The following is a 13,627-nucleotide window of genomic DNA, read 5'->3' as shown; positions in this document are numbered from 1 at the left end:
TACTGAGTTTGTACAGGTGCGCCATCTTGATTATTACTGAGTTTGTACAGGTGCGCCATCTTGATTATTATACTGAGTTTGTACAGGTGCGCCATCTTGATTATTATACTGAGTTTGTACAGGTGCGCCATCTTGATTATTACTGAGTTTGTACAGGTGCGTGCACCATCTTGATTATTACTGAATTTGTACAGGTGCGCCATCTTGATTATTACTGAGTTTGTACAGGTGCGCCATCTTGATTATTATACTGAGTTTGTACAGGTGCGCCATCTTGATTATTACTGAGTTTGTACAGGTGTGCCATCTTGATTATTACTGAGTTTGTACAGGTGCGCCATCTTGATTATTACTGAGTTTGTACAGGTGCGCCATCTTGATTATTATACTGAGTTTGTACAGGTGCGCCATCTTGATTCTTATACTGAGTTTGTACAGGTGCGCCATCTTGATTATTATACTGAGTTTGTACAGGTGCGCCATCTTGATTATTACTGAGTTTGTACAGGTGCACCATCTTGATTATTACTGTTTCTACAGGTGCGCCATCTTGATTATTACTGAGTTTGTACAGGTGCGCCATCTTGATTATTACTGAGTTTGTACAGGTGCGCCATCTTGATTATTACTGAGTTTGTACAGGTGTGCCATCTTGATTATTACTGAGTTTGTGCAGGTGCGCCATCTTGATTCGCTTGCAGTCTTGTTGGGCCACTGTGGATGGGCTTGTGTTTACCTGGTGGCCTATAGCTATGCCTACTTGTCCAATGTGCACACCTGTAGTGGATCTTCCTCCTCCACCATCCTGAGGACACACACACCATGCTGTGGGGCTGGACCGCTGTCGAGTTCCCAAGGGATCCAAATGCCCATGGACTTTTGTCGACTCTCAACGCGCTCTTACCTGGACCCTACAAACTGTGAGATAGAAAATCGAAACCCACACTCCGTCTTCGCCCTCAGTCGCCTCTCGATTAACCCTACACCGGTAACATCACCTGAGCACCACTTTTCCAACAGATTACCTCCCAGCTTAAATCGTGGGTAAGCTACAGCCCTTCGTTCTTGGATTGCCATCCCTCTCCCAGCAGGAGCAAGGGCAGGAATTTGCAATTTGTTTAGGGTGCCCTCTTCACGAAGAACGCCATGGCATCTTCAACGTCACTCAACTAATGCCGGCAGATGGGACGCCATCACGTCCAAACAAGGAACGGCACACACATCCATAAACGGTTTACTCCTGGGACACAGTCCGGCAGCTGCTGGGCTCAACCTCGTTTTGGCGTCTTAAGTCGTTTTCTTTTGGTGGATTTTCCTTCCCAGGACCATCAAGTTGAAAGATAATTCTACCGGCTAATTTACAGAGATTTCAAAGGCTGAAGACGTTCTGGCGCAGATCGTGCTCCACAATTTTGATGCAGATGTGGCATCTCAGAATAGGAAATTGTCAACCCATTCCTTAGCGACGTGCCTGGACGCAAGGAAGTAAGGCCGCATGAGTTTAACTGCCTGTTGGTGACGAGGCCAATCACCTTCTCGTACATACAGCATCATCATCAGAAGTACTGGTTTATGAAGACATCAACCCACATCTTTACGGTGCCACTTCTAGATGCAAGGTCTTCCAGCTCGGTCGAGAGATGATCATGGCCCGACATCACGGAGTAGCTCCTCAGCCACTTCGCTCATATGGGCTTTTCTCAAGGGCTTCTCAGCTTCTCACATGGGCTTCTCTCTCTCATCTCTCATGGGCTTCTCAGCCACTCCTCAGCCACCTCAGCTCCTCAGCCACTTCTCTCATATTCATTGGAAACTTCTTTCCAGTTAGCATTTTGCCAACACCTCCAAATACACACTCCAAAATCTGTGCTAGGCCAGACTCTGCCATCAATGTTCCAATAACATCCACAAAACACATCAGCATATGCGTTCCATCTAATCTGGGAATCAGATGTGGGAATGGATCTGGATGTGCCCACTGGACCTCTCCCGCAACCCTACACAGCGGTTGATCACCTGCGAACAGTGTGAAATCTCGTCCAGGTTCTTGAGTTCATTTCTGTGTTTTGCTCATGGCAGTCATGATGGTGTCAGGATGTGCTGGTGGACACTGCTTTGGTTTTTGGCTCAGGAGATGTCCCTTGCTCACGACACGAACGTGTTTTGTACCCAATTAATTCAGGGTCGTCATCACTCTTTACAACATCTGTCAGGAGCGTAAGGTTACTCTCGCTAGTTCTCTGCTGTGACGCAACCATGTGGACAAGGGATACTCAGCGGAGGAATTTGCTTCTTCAGAAACAGAGGTGGCATATCTGGCTTATTGGGGCCTTTGTATCTGACAATATTGAGCTCAATCTATTTGCTTTGTCATCTCTGTCTTCTTAAAGCGTGGTATGTCCTGTTCTTGTTGGTGTGTTTTAACATCCAGTTGAGTCATGAGAACTGCTGAGTAACAGGGATTTCCAGTTCGGTTGCTGACAGAAGTCCAGTAAAATTATTTTTCAAATTTGTGGTCTTGGGAAGCAAAATCCACCAAGAAAAGAACTTAACGACGCCAAAATGAGGTTATGACCTGAAAACACGGTTTGACTCCCGGACTAAAATGCTTCAAACCCAGGAAAGACGGCTTCGAGGTGAGAGTGCGTCCCTCTAGGTCTAGGCCTTCCTGCCAGCCCAATTTACCGAGAATGTCAGACTAATGTTGCGTTTCGACATTGTGCCACAATGTCATGAGATCACATGACCTTTGTGGACGCTGCCATATTGGCAATCAAGCTATGGCCGTTACATCGCAGTGTTGATGAAGAATAAACAACGTCACAATCAGGCACGGTTACCTTTACAACTTATTTCCAACCCCTCCATCATGTTGCTAATAAAATTTCTTTTGAGAATATATCATGGGTTGAGCCGATCACTTTCACATCGCAGACAAGTCAGCAGTTTATACTGCCCCCTTTATGGTCTTGCACCCTCTGCTCTTTCCGTGCTTTGCCCCCAACCTCTCGGATCTCTGCAGAGCTCACTGTTCACCTCCAAATACACTCATTTGTTCCTCTTTTTCCCACCTGTAGAATCAATTTCCGCATTCTCTTCAATCTCATTCTTCCCTCCAAGTCTTCAACACAGTTGTTAATCACCATCTCAGATCATACAAAAACCCCTATTAACCTTCCCCTTTCCAAAGTTTCTGTTTTTCTTTCCTGAGAGTTGGCTTCTGCGTCCATCCTCCCTTGCCCTTCATTTCTCCCAGTCTCCCTCTCTTTGGCTACTTTTTGCAGTGAGTGCTCTCATCCACCCAAAGCACCAAGGAAAGCCACTCGGCTTCCACGGGAACCTGGCCGTGGAACCTGTTACCAACTCGAACCCCATCCGCAGAGCCTGCCCCGTCTCTTTACCTGCTTTTTGCAGTGCTCTCATCCACCCCAGGCACCGTGGAAAGCTACCTGGGTTCTGCGGGAACCTGGCCGTGGAACCTGGTACCAACTCGAAACCCATCCGCAGAGCCTGTCCGGTTTCACCAAAAAGCACACTAGACTCTGGGAGCACAGTCCTACACAGACGTTCCTGTGTCCTCTATCGTAATATTAATACATTGGTCGCATTCGACCACTTTTTACAGAATCCTCATTCCTCCCAGGTGCCACGCTTAGCCACTCATGGGGCCTGCTGTTCAATTAGCATTAGGCATAGTCTCATTCTCACCTTACAAACTTCTTTGCTTTTTGAATTGCGTTTTCAGACTGATGGACTATTTAAGCCCAAAATTTTCAAACTTGATGATGCAGAGGTGTCATACAGGAACTCGGCCTCTTGGTGATCATGGCTTTCAATAAACAATCAAAGTTCATGGTGTAATATTACATGGTTCTATGACACAAACTCGCATGTATTTAATGTTTCCAACTACATTTCATCCATGAAGATACACAAAAATACTTCCTGCATATCTACTACCGGGTTTTTTGTTTGTTTGTTTTGTATACAAGATCGAGGCTCGTGTAAGAACCAACATTAATCACACAAAAAACAGAAACGGACACATAAAACATTTAATAAAGGGAGCGAGGGACAAGATGGTGAGAGAGAGGGAAGCAAACAAGCACAACAACACGTAGAGAACAGAGACATTGGGAGATCTGTGGGAGGGTGAGGGCTTGGGGAAGGGGAAGCGGGGGGTAAAAAACAAATGGACACTGCTAGGACTTCCAGGAAAGAAGTTGGTATTTCAAATAAGTGGATCTGGGGTGAATTAACGGGGGTAGACAAGATCAAGGTTTTCGATGGGGGAAGATAAGAGATGGTGGCGAACAGCTGTTTTAAAGACCTGGAGGGAGGAAACGGATTGAAGAGAGTGAGGGAGTTTGTTCCAGAGGCGGGAGAAAAGAGCAATGAAAGAGTGAAGGTGAGCAGAGAGTCTTGATTTTGGCAGTTTCACCAGAAGAGGGTTGCTGGCAGATCCTGTGCGACCTAAAGGAATATTTGGGGGACAGAGCGGTGCGAGTTGGCCTGAGAGGAGTTGGTAGAAGACAGAAAGACCACCAGCCTGCCTGCGGTGAGAGAGAGAGAAAGGCCTTCACAATCAGCTCCATCGCGGGAGATTCCAATGATTCTGAATGCTTTGGTTTCTACAGTGTGAAGCAGAGCTAGGTGTGAGGCAGGAGCACTAGCCCAGAGGGGAGAGAAGTATTCCATCAAGCTGCGGATGAAACCTTTGTATCTGGTGAGGAGCTCAGAAGTGCCCAGAAAGGACTTTGCACGACGGAGAATGCCCCGTCGGCAACTGGCTTTGGAGAACAGATTGGAAATGTGGTTTTCCCAGGAAAGATCATGGCAGATAGTGAAACCCAAAAGCTTGAGTGACAGAACTTCTTCAAGAGGATTTTTCAGAAAGTAGATGGGAGGGTTGTCCAGATGGTCTTTTCAGAGGGACAAAGTGAGAGTGTGAGATTTGTCAGGATTGAAAGACATGTTCCACTTGTTTGCCCAGTCTGTGATTTTGTCCAGGTCTGCAGAGTGAGGAGGATGCAGACTGCTGATCTGAGGGTTGAGATATGGAGCGGCAGAGACTGGAGTCATCAGCAAAGAGATAGAGAGGATTTTCCAGAGAGTCGGAGAGATCATTAATGAAGACCAGAAAAAGCACGGGGCCCAGAACACTGCCTTGCCAGGGAACTCCAGCCTGAACAGGAAGGGGAGATGAGAGAATTCCATTCAGGGCCACACGTTGACTACGACCGATGAGGAAATCTGCCAGCCATGCGAGGAGGTTTGCTCTTACGTGAGCCTTGACTTATAATAAATCTGTATATAACTAAATATAAAAAAAAATTTAAAAACCTTTTCAGAAGATGACACTGATTCCCGACGTGATGAAAAGTCTGAGATGGGTGACCACAATTACATGCTGGGCTGTCTTTGAAATCCCATTTGTGGAGGTGGTGTGATGTCCTTGCACGGAGCGTACCGATCCTGTTGACTGCAGGCCACCGTTTCCAAGGGAGGTCGAAACCTGGAGGCTCTTCTGTCGGCTAACTCACACAAGCTATTTGTTAGCAATGTTGTCTGCCCAGAGATTGTGCCACTTGTCCTTTGTGTTAAACCCCGCATCAAATGTTTGCGTGACTTGTCACATATTTGATAGATTCTGCAGGTCTTCATGGATTGGAAGCTCTGGGTTGGCTTAACTGTCAGACTGGTGCTTCATCATTGAGTGAACCGTCCCTCATCCCTTGGATCGACAAGATGGATGTCCCACCTTGACACCAGGTTCAAAGTGGCTTGCTATCTTGGATTGTGGTTGCAGTGCGGACAAAAACAACCACACCCTACTGTTCGCACACGTTACGTTTAAACTGCCATCTTCGGCTATGAACCTCCACAATTATTGACGATTACACACTGTATTTACCAATACTGTACAGCGATTCATATGTACTCTCTTTACCCTTTGGTAGAAAAAAAAGGATGACCTTTTCAGTAAAACGTTGCAATCGTGGTCACCATTATGTATAGAACGTTTTATGTAAAGCTATTATTGAAATATTATGCAAAACAAAACGTATTTTTATTATCAGGCTATGAATTTGCTGATCAAACTTTGTCTATTGCATGAAATTCAACAATATAGGAGCACTCAATTCACTTCTTATCATTGTTATTTTTTAATGCAAGGTCTAAACCTCATAATGGAGCTGACTGGCACACATGCATGCACAGTGCACACACACCTGACCGAGGGAACAGGTCTCCAAGCAGCTGACCTTTGTTTGTGGATATTTGCACACAGTTTTATGACATTTCCTGGAATTGTGGCATCAAATTGCATTAGTATGCAACATTTTAACTTTTTGGCCGCCAAGAATGCACAGAACATTTGCATCACTGTTGAGAACAGAACATTTACAGTGCCTAAAGAAAGTCAACAACCCCTTTCAAAAATTTTCACCTTTTGTTACCTTATAGCAATATATTGACGTTGTTACCTTATAGCAAAAATGTAGTGGTCTGAGAGGGTCATTAACCAGTGTGGCAGCTACATTCAAATGTAAGGTGTGCACAGAGGGAGCTGCAGATGGAGGAAATGTTGAGCTGGATCTTGGAGACGGCGTGAAGCTGGAAGGTGTGAAAACATTTTGCTACCTCGGAGACATGCTGAATGGAGAAGGTGGATCAGACTCGGCAACGGTTGCTAGAGTGAGATGTGCATGGAAGAAGTTTCGGGAACTGAGTGGCGTGCTGACGAGGAGGGGAGTGTCGTTGAAGCTGAAGGGAAAGGTGTATGCTGCATGTGTGAGAAGTGTTATGATTTATGGGAGCGAGACATGGGTAATGAACGTAGAGCAGCAACGAAGGTTGGAAAGGGTGGAAATGCGAATGGTTCGGTGGATGTGTGGAGTATCGTTGAGAGAGAGGAAGACAAATGATGAATTGCGAAAGATGATGGGAATAGAGCCTGTGATTGATGCTGTGAAGAGGAACAGGTTGAGATGGTTTGGTCATATGTTGAGGAAGGATGAAAGTGACTGGTTGAGAAGAGTGATGGAAATGAATGTAGAAGGAAGCAGAGGACGGGGAAGACCGAGAAAGACTTGGCTAAAGATGGTGGAAGAAGAAATGCGGGTAAAGGGGTTAACAAGGAGAGATGCAGAAAATAGGGCAAAATGGAGAAGATTGTCATGGGGACCGCAAGGCTAACCCCCGCTCTAACAGGGAAAATGGCCTTAAAATGCATATTGTTGTATAGCCTGGAATCAAATTGCATTAAATCAGACTTTTTCCACCTTTATTTACACATCGTAGCTCACAACTTCCAAGAGAAAAGCAAATTCTACAAACTTCAGAAAATTAATTTAAAATACAAAACTAGAATATCTTGGTTGGATAAGTGTCCACCCCCCTGAGTTAATACTTGGTGGAAGCACCTTTGACAGCAATTACAGCTGTGAGTCTGTTGGGATAGGTCTCCACCAACTTTGCACACCTTCATTGGGCAATACTTGCCCATTCTTCTGTACAAAACTGTTCAAGCTCAGTCAAGTTGCGTTTAGGGTTTTGAGGGACAACAATCTTCAAGTCGTGCCACGGGTTTTTGATTGGATTTAGTTCGGGGCTGACTGCGCCACTCAAGGATATTTATATTTTTGTTCATTAGCCACTCCAGTGCAGCTTTTGGCTGTGTGCTTCAGGTCGTCATCATGCTGAAAGGTGAACTTCCGTCCCAATTTCAGATGTCTTGCAGAGGGTAGCAGGTTTTCTAAATAAAGGTGGAAAACGTCTGATTTCATGCAATTTAATTCCAGGCTAAAAGCACAAGGTAACAAAAAATAAATAAATCTAAAACAATAAAAAATGAAAATTTTGCATCGAGTACTCATTGCAAACCTTTTACTCAGAGGTTACGCAAGTCAGAACAATGTCAGAAAATGAGGGAGCGACGATCCAGTCACACCAGCAGAAACTTTTAAACTCGAGGAGAATTTATTTGCGGTGTTGTCGGACATCACCAGATACATTCGTAACCGCAAAGCTTACTGCTAACCAGAAAGAGAAACCAATTCGGCATTCCGTGGATGATTTTTCAAAGGACAGGTTTTACATCCCGACATCTACAATTGGCTGTCTGGTTGTTGTTGCAACTGCACGACCTAATGCCGCACATTCAAAGCCATGTGCCTTTGCAGTTCAGTTGGTACTGTATAGTTCATATCAATGTGTCAATACATTCCTGGTTCATAGACATCAACAAAAGATCCTTCAGAACAATGAGCCACCGACCTATGCCCTTCATTTTTGAGGCCCATCAACATATTACTTTTGTGGGAAAACAGGAAGGGGATGGGAGGCCTGGGGTGGATAAGGATTGAAAAGTCAACCATTTTGCATACGTAATAAGTAGATAGGGCCTCGTCACCTTCACAAGTGACTGCTCAGAACTCAGGCTTCGTCTCAAGAGGTGGTGAATACTTTCCCTCCTTGATCAATTTATCTCGCTGAGTCCTTATGGCCTCTAGATGAGCAATCTGCAAAAAAACAAAAACAAGTGATCAACAGGACAAAAGACAAAAACAGGACAAAAGTCGAATTACTGCAAATTCAGAAGGTCCTACAGTGTCCTATTGTGCAAGTGCCATAAAAGGAAGTTTGGACGACCAGGAGACAAATCGCAAAGCAATGACAACATCCAATGTAGATTTTTGGAAATGTGACATGAACGTCCAAGACAAGGAAGAGTGATTTCAACACGCGTCACGTTGTTGGAAGGTAAGGTGTAAAGGTATATTAGACCGTCTGTTTATTACCTGTGCAAATATTGCAGCCACCGATGCCCGTTCCCTTTCTTCCCCCAAAAACGTCATGACATTCTCTCCCCCGTTCCTCCCACAGCATCCTCCCTCGTCTTCTGTTTCTCTACTTAAATTCCCCTAACTATTTTAGGTCAAAAGGTCAAAGATCAGCTCAAGGTCAACTTTATAAAATATATTTTCACTTGTCTGTCAATCGCCTACAAGTCACAATTTTAAACCGATCTTCACGAAACTTCACTAGATGGTAGAGTTGGTCATAAGGAAGAAGCCTATTGATGTTGAAGTCAAAGGTCATCTTAAGGTCACATTTCTAAAAGCCATTTTCCTCCGATGGACTTGAAAATTGAACAGCATTTGCACAGTCACAAAATTGGGAAACCAACTCTGAGGTCAAATGGTCAAAGCTAAACACTCGGTCAAACTTCCAAAATCAACAATTTTCATCTGAAAAATCGTCACTTTTTATCCTATCAACTTGAAAGTTAAACAGCAATTAAAGTGCATCACTGAATTGGGAACCCAACTATTTGAGGTCAAAGGTCAACTCAAGGTCAAACTTCTAATATAAATTTTCATCTGAAAAAAACCATCAATTTTAATCTGATTGACCCGAGCTTTGATCAAGATAAGTCAATTTTAATCTTCATGAAATGGACAATTTGATGTATCCAGGGCAAAAACATTTTTTGGGGGGAGGGGTGGAGTTTGCAAGTATCGTGCTCTGCATGACGTCTTCTTGTTTGCTTGATGCCTGTGAGCAGGTTGTCTCAAAAAGTTGTGGAGGAATTCGGACGAAACTTGGTGGAGAGGTTGGGTGTTGGCAACAAGGACAAAATTATTCGAAGTCGGTAAACATGCAGATCCGGATCCGAGAATATTTCAAGTGATTCTTCACCATTGAGTGATAGGGCCAACAACAATATTGTTACGATTTTGGAATAAAGGATAATCCCCCTCGTAGGTAGACGCACCACAACATGAAGCCTCACGATAGTTCAGTTATTTCTTAGTGAATGTAAGCGTAGTCCTTTCCTGTGTTAGTTTTGCGTTGAGCAGGCCCGTGAGTAGGGCGGTCTTTTGGCGCTGGAATGCCACGTGCTCGACCTGAACAAGTCTGGCAAGGCCGAAGGGAGGAGCTGCAGGGGGGAGTGCCCGGTAAGCAACGAGCCGCCAATCAGGGATCGAGGGGAGTGGCTAGCCACGGCGATGAGAGTTGGGGCTTGGAACATTCGAGTAAGGCCAGGACGGAGCCATAAAACGCTGCTCGGAGCCCCTGAGAGTTGAGTTGAGGGAGAGTTCGAGCTGAAGAACGCGCAGCAGAACGAGTGCATCGAATTGCCTGTTATCTGGTTGTACACGAACTTTCCCCGTGCCCCGTGCCCTGCGCTGTATAAATCGCGTTTGAGAAGACGACCCGTTCCGGGCCACAGACGCGCAATCTCCTCCTACCTGCCTTCTCCTGCATACGTGCCGTGACCACCAGATGGCCACACCGGGTGAACTGCCCCGGAGCGACCGACGGCAAAGCGCGTTTGGCGCGCGAACTTCTCTTCTTCTTCTCCCCGTGTGCGTGGGTGGGCCCTATGTCTGGGCATAAGTTAAACTGTTAAGCTTCTGCTCTGTGTCCCCTTTCCTTTATCCGAATCCTGTACATTGTGTAAATAAATTGTGTTATTCCTCTTATTTGACCGTTCCCGTCCCTTCCATTAATTGGCCTCGCATGGTACGAATAGAACCGCTCGAATCGGGTTTCATAAAAGTAACGGCACGAGTCACGTGATACGCATACCGCTCGGGCGTACTCGATTAAGCGTTGCTGGTGCGAGGTCCGGTTCCCGCTTTCGTGGCAGCGTGGGTCAAAGGTACGTGCGGCGTCGACCCGATACCCTTTTTCACGCTTGCTGCGGAAGTGGCGATTCGGCCTCGTGGACACGAAGACCCAGGGGGAAAAAGGGGTTTTATTCCCCCCTTTGTAACGTGAACGGGCTTCATGAAATGGACAATTTGATGTATTCAGGGCAAAAACATTATTTTGGGGGGAGGGGTGGATTTTGCAAGTATCGTGCTCTGCATGACGTCTTCTTGTTTGCTTGTTGCCTGTTGCCTGTGAGCAGGATGTCTCAAAAAGTTGTGGAGGAATTCGGACGAAACTTGGTGGAGAGGTTGGGTGTTGGCAACAAGGACAAAATTATTCGAAGTCGGTAAACATGCAGATCCGGATCCGAGAATATTTCAAGTGATTCTTCACCATTGAGTGATAGGGCCAACAACAATATATATATCATGATATCTCAAAACATTGTGGATGGATTATGACAAAATTAGGTGGATGAGTTGGTCATATAAGAACAAGCCAATTCCATTTTGGTTCAGGTCTAGATCCAGGTCTGGCCTATCAGTGGGATGCAAAACAAACTGTTCAGCCTGGCGAAGGCACTAATTACATAACTGTATATCACACGATAATCGTGATATCGGTTCTTCCATTATCGCCCAGGCCTACTTCAAACCCCTTCATTTCTGATGTTTACTCACAGTTTTCTTCCGATGCATGCACTCCATAAGATCTTCCCACTCATGATGGCACTCTTTCCTTGCACGAGTCATAGTCAACGCGTCCGCACACTCAACGAAGTCCCTCTCGAACACGCTGCATTTAGATGCATAATGCAGTGGTTGTGGAGTACTCTGCAGGAGCAAGTGTCTGTCCATGTTCCAGCCAAAGAGTTCCTTGGGGTCAAAGAACGGCATTGTCTGCCAATGTGACGGAGGGGTATGGCAAGATGGAAGACAATTAGATCTCCGCATTCTTAAAGACTTCCCGCCATACCTCTTACAGAGATACATTGACACATTGAATATGTTCCACATCAGCGAAACAGGAATCCACAACAATACAAGGGTGGGTAAGGGACCACATCATGAAACACCATGTCTGCAAGTCGGACATTTCCAGGCTATTCCAGGGTTAATAATAATAATAACGAGCGATAAACTACCTTCCTGGAGTTTCACAGACAGGTCGAGGCATCAATGTGCATGCCAGTGGACCTTCAACTTATCTCACTACTCAACCACCCAGGTCTCTTCATTATGGCACTACTCAACTACCCTGGTCTCTTCCTCATCTCACTACTCAACCACCCTGGTCCCTTCTTCATCTCACTACTCAACCACCCCCAATCTCTTTCTGATATCACTACTCAACCACCCTGGTCTATTCATTATGGCACTACTCAACCACCCTGGTCTCTTCATTATGGCACTACTCAACCACCCTGGTCTCTTCATTATGGCACTACTCAACCACCCAGGTCTCTTCCTCATCTCACTACTCAATCACCCCCAATCTCTTCCTGATGCCACTACTCAACCACCCCGGTCTCTTCCTTATGTCACTACTCAACCACTCTCGTCCCTTCCTCATCTCACTACTCAACCACCCTGGTCTCTTCCTGATATCACGACTCAACCACCCTGGTCTATTCCTCATGTCAACTCAACCACACCGGTCTATTCCTTATGTCACTACTCAACCACTCTCGTCCCTTCCTCATCTCACTACTCAACCACCCTCGTCTCTTCCTGATGTCAACTCAACCACCCTCGTCTCTTCCTGATGTCAACTCAACCACCCTCGTCTCTTCCTGATGTCAACTCAACCACCCTCGTCTCTTCCTGATGTCACTACTCAACCACCCTCGTCTCTTCCTGATGTCAACTCAACCACCCTCGTCTCTTCCTGATGTCACTACTCAACCACCCTCGTCTCTTCCTGATGTCACTACTCAACCACCCTCGTCTCTTCCTGATGTCACGACTCAACCACCCTCGTCTCTTCCTGATGTCAACTCAACCACCCTCGTCTCTTCCTGATGTCAACTCAACCACCCTCGTCTCTTCCTGATGTCACTACTCAACCACCCTCGTCTCTTCCTGATGTCAACTCAACCACCCTCGTCTCTTCCTGATGTCACTACTCAACCACCCTCGTCTCTTCCTGATGTCAACTCAACCACCCTCGTCTCTTCCTGATGTCACTACTCAACCATCCTCGTCTCTTCCTGATGTCACTACTCAACCACCCCGGTCACTTCCTCATTTCACTACTCAACTACCCTAAGGAGTAAGGTGACAATAACAAGCCAATTCGATTTTGGTTCAGGTCCGAATCCAGATCCGGCATATCAGTCCAGTGGGATGCAAAACGTAAACTGTCCCCTGGCGGAGGTGAGCTCTCTAGTTTAGTCTACCGAATATCGTTCTCGTTTCCAAAGTGGGTTGAAAATAAATCCTAGACTACATCGAGGAAATACTCACCTGCTCTGCCCTTTCCCCGTTCCTAGACCCAACATGAACACGTCCCTGGCAAGTTCAATCCTTTCATCTTACCTTTGTTCTTGCTGTCCGGCTTGTGATTACGGTGTACCGGCAACTCGTAAACGGATATCCAGCCGTGGAATCAAACCCGCAAACCCCTCAGGTTCAGGCGCGCAAATGACTGTCGCGTCGGTCGACGGCTCGACGCTGAATGACCTGTCACGTCGATCGTCGTTATACAATGTTGACCTTTTCTCGTGACACGAATATAATTCCAATAGTCGGATATATTTAAGTTAGATATAAGTAATCTGCATCTCACTTAATTTTTTTTTTTAATCTCACCACTCGATATATAATTATTTGTATGAAAAGGGAGACCAGCGAAGAAGAACACAAATCAGAAAATACACCGCTTACATATAAATCATCATCGTTATGCGGAAGTATAAAGGCTTCCTGTTGTCCCCCGATCATTTCATCGCCAGGGCCGGCAT

At 45.7% G+C, this 13,627-nt stretch overlaps 1 protein-coding gene across 1 annotated transcript; it reads right to left on the bottom strand.

Moving 5' to 3' along the window:
* Nucleotides 1–7,875: 7,875 nt before the first annotated feature.
* On the bottom strand, nt 7,876–13,350 carry NDUFS5 (NADH:ubiquinone oxidoreductase subunit S5). Its single transcript, XM_068116675.2, has 3 exons — nt 13,203–13,350; nt 11,346–11,564; nt 7,876–8,525 (listed from the first exon to the last, which is right to left on the bottom strand). Exons 2-3 carry the CDS (start codon nt 11,559–11,561, stop codon nt 8,433–8,435), a joined length of 309 nt encoding a protein of 102 aa, XP_067972776.1. The 5' UTR covers nt 11,562–11,564; nt 13,203–13,350; the 3' UTR covers nt 7,876–8,432.
* Nucleotides 13,351–13,627: the final 277 nt, after the last annotated feature.

Source organism: Myxine glutinosa, chromosome 5, assembly GCF_964187855.1.
Source record: "Myxine glutinosa chromosome 5, kmMyxGlut1.1, whole genome shotgun sequence".
In the NCBI taxonomy this organism is placed as follows: Eukaryota; Metazoa; Chordata; class Myxini; order Myxiniformes; family Myxinidae; genus Myxine; species Myxine glutinosa.
Note: the sequence above shows the minus strand (reverse complement) of the source record. Positions and strands in the feature narration are given on the sequence as shown.

What these genes read in the sequence shown, in the direction of transcription:
- NDUFS5 (XM_068116675.2), bottom strand. Translation starts at nt 11,561, where the DNA reads ATGCCGTTCTTTGACCCCAAGGAACTCTTTGGCTGGAACATGGACAGA. An exon ending in GCATGCATCGGAAGAAAACT is followed by an intron (nt 8,526 to 11,345) that starts GTGAGTAAACAT and finishes GTTTTTTTGCAG; the next exon opens with ATTGCTCATCTAGAGGCCAT.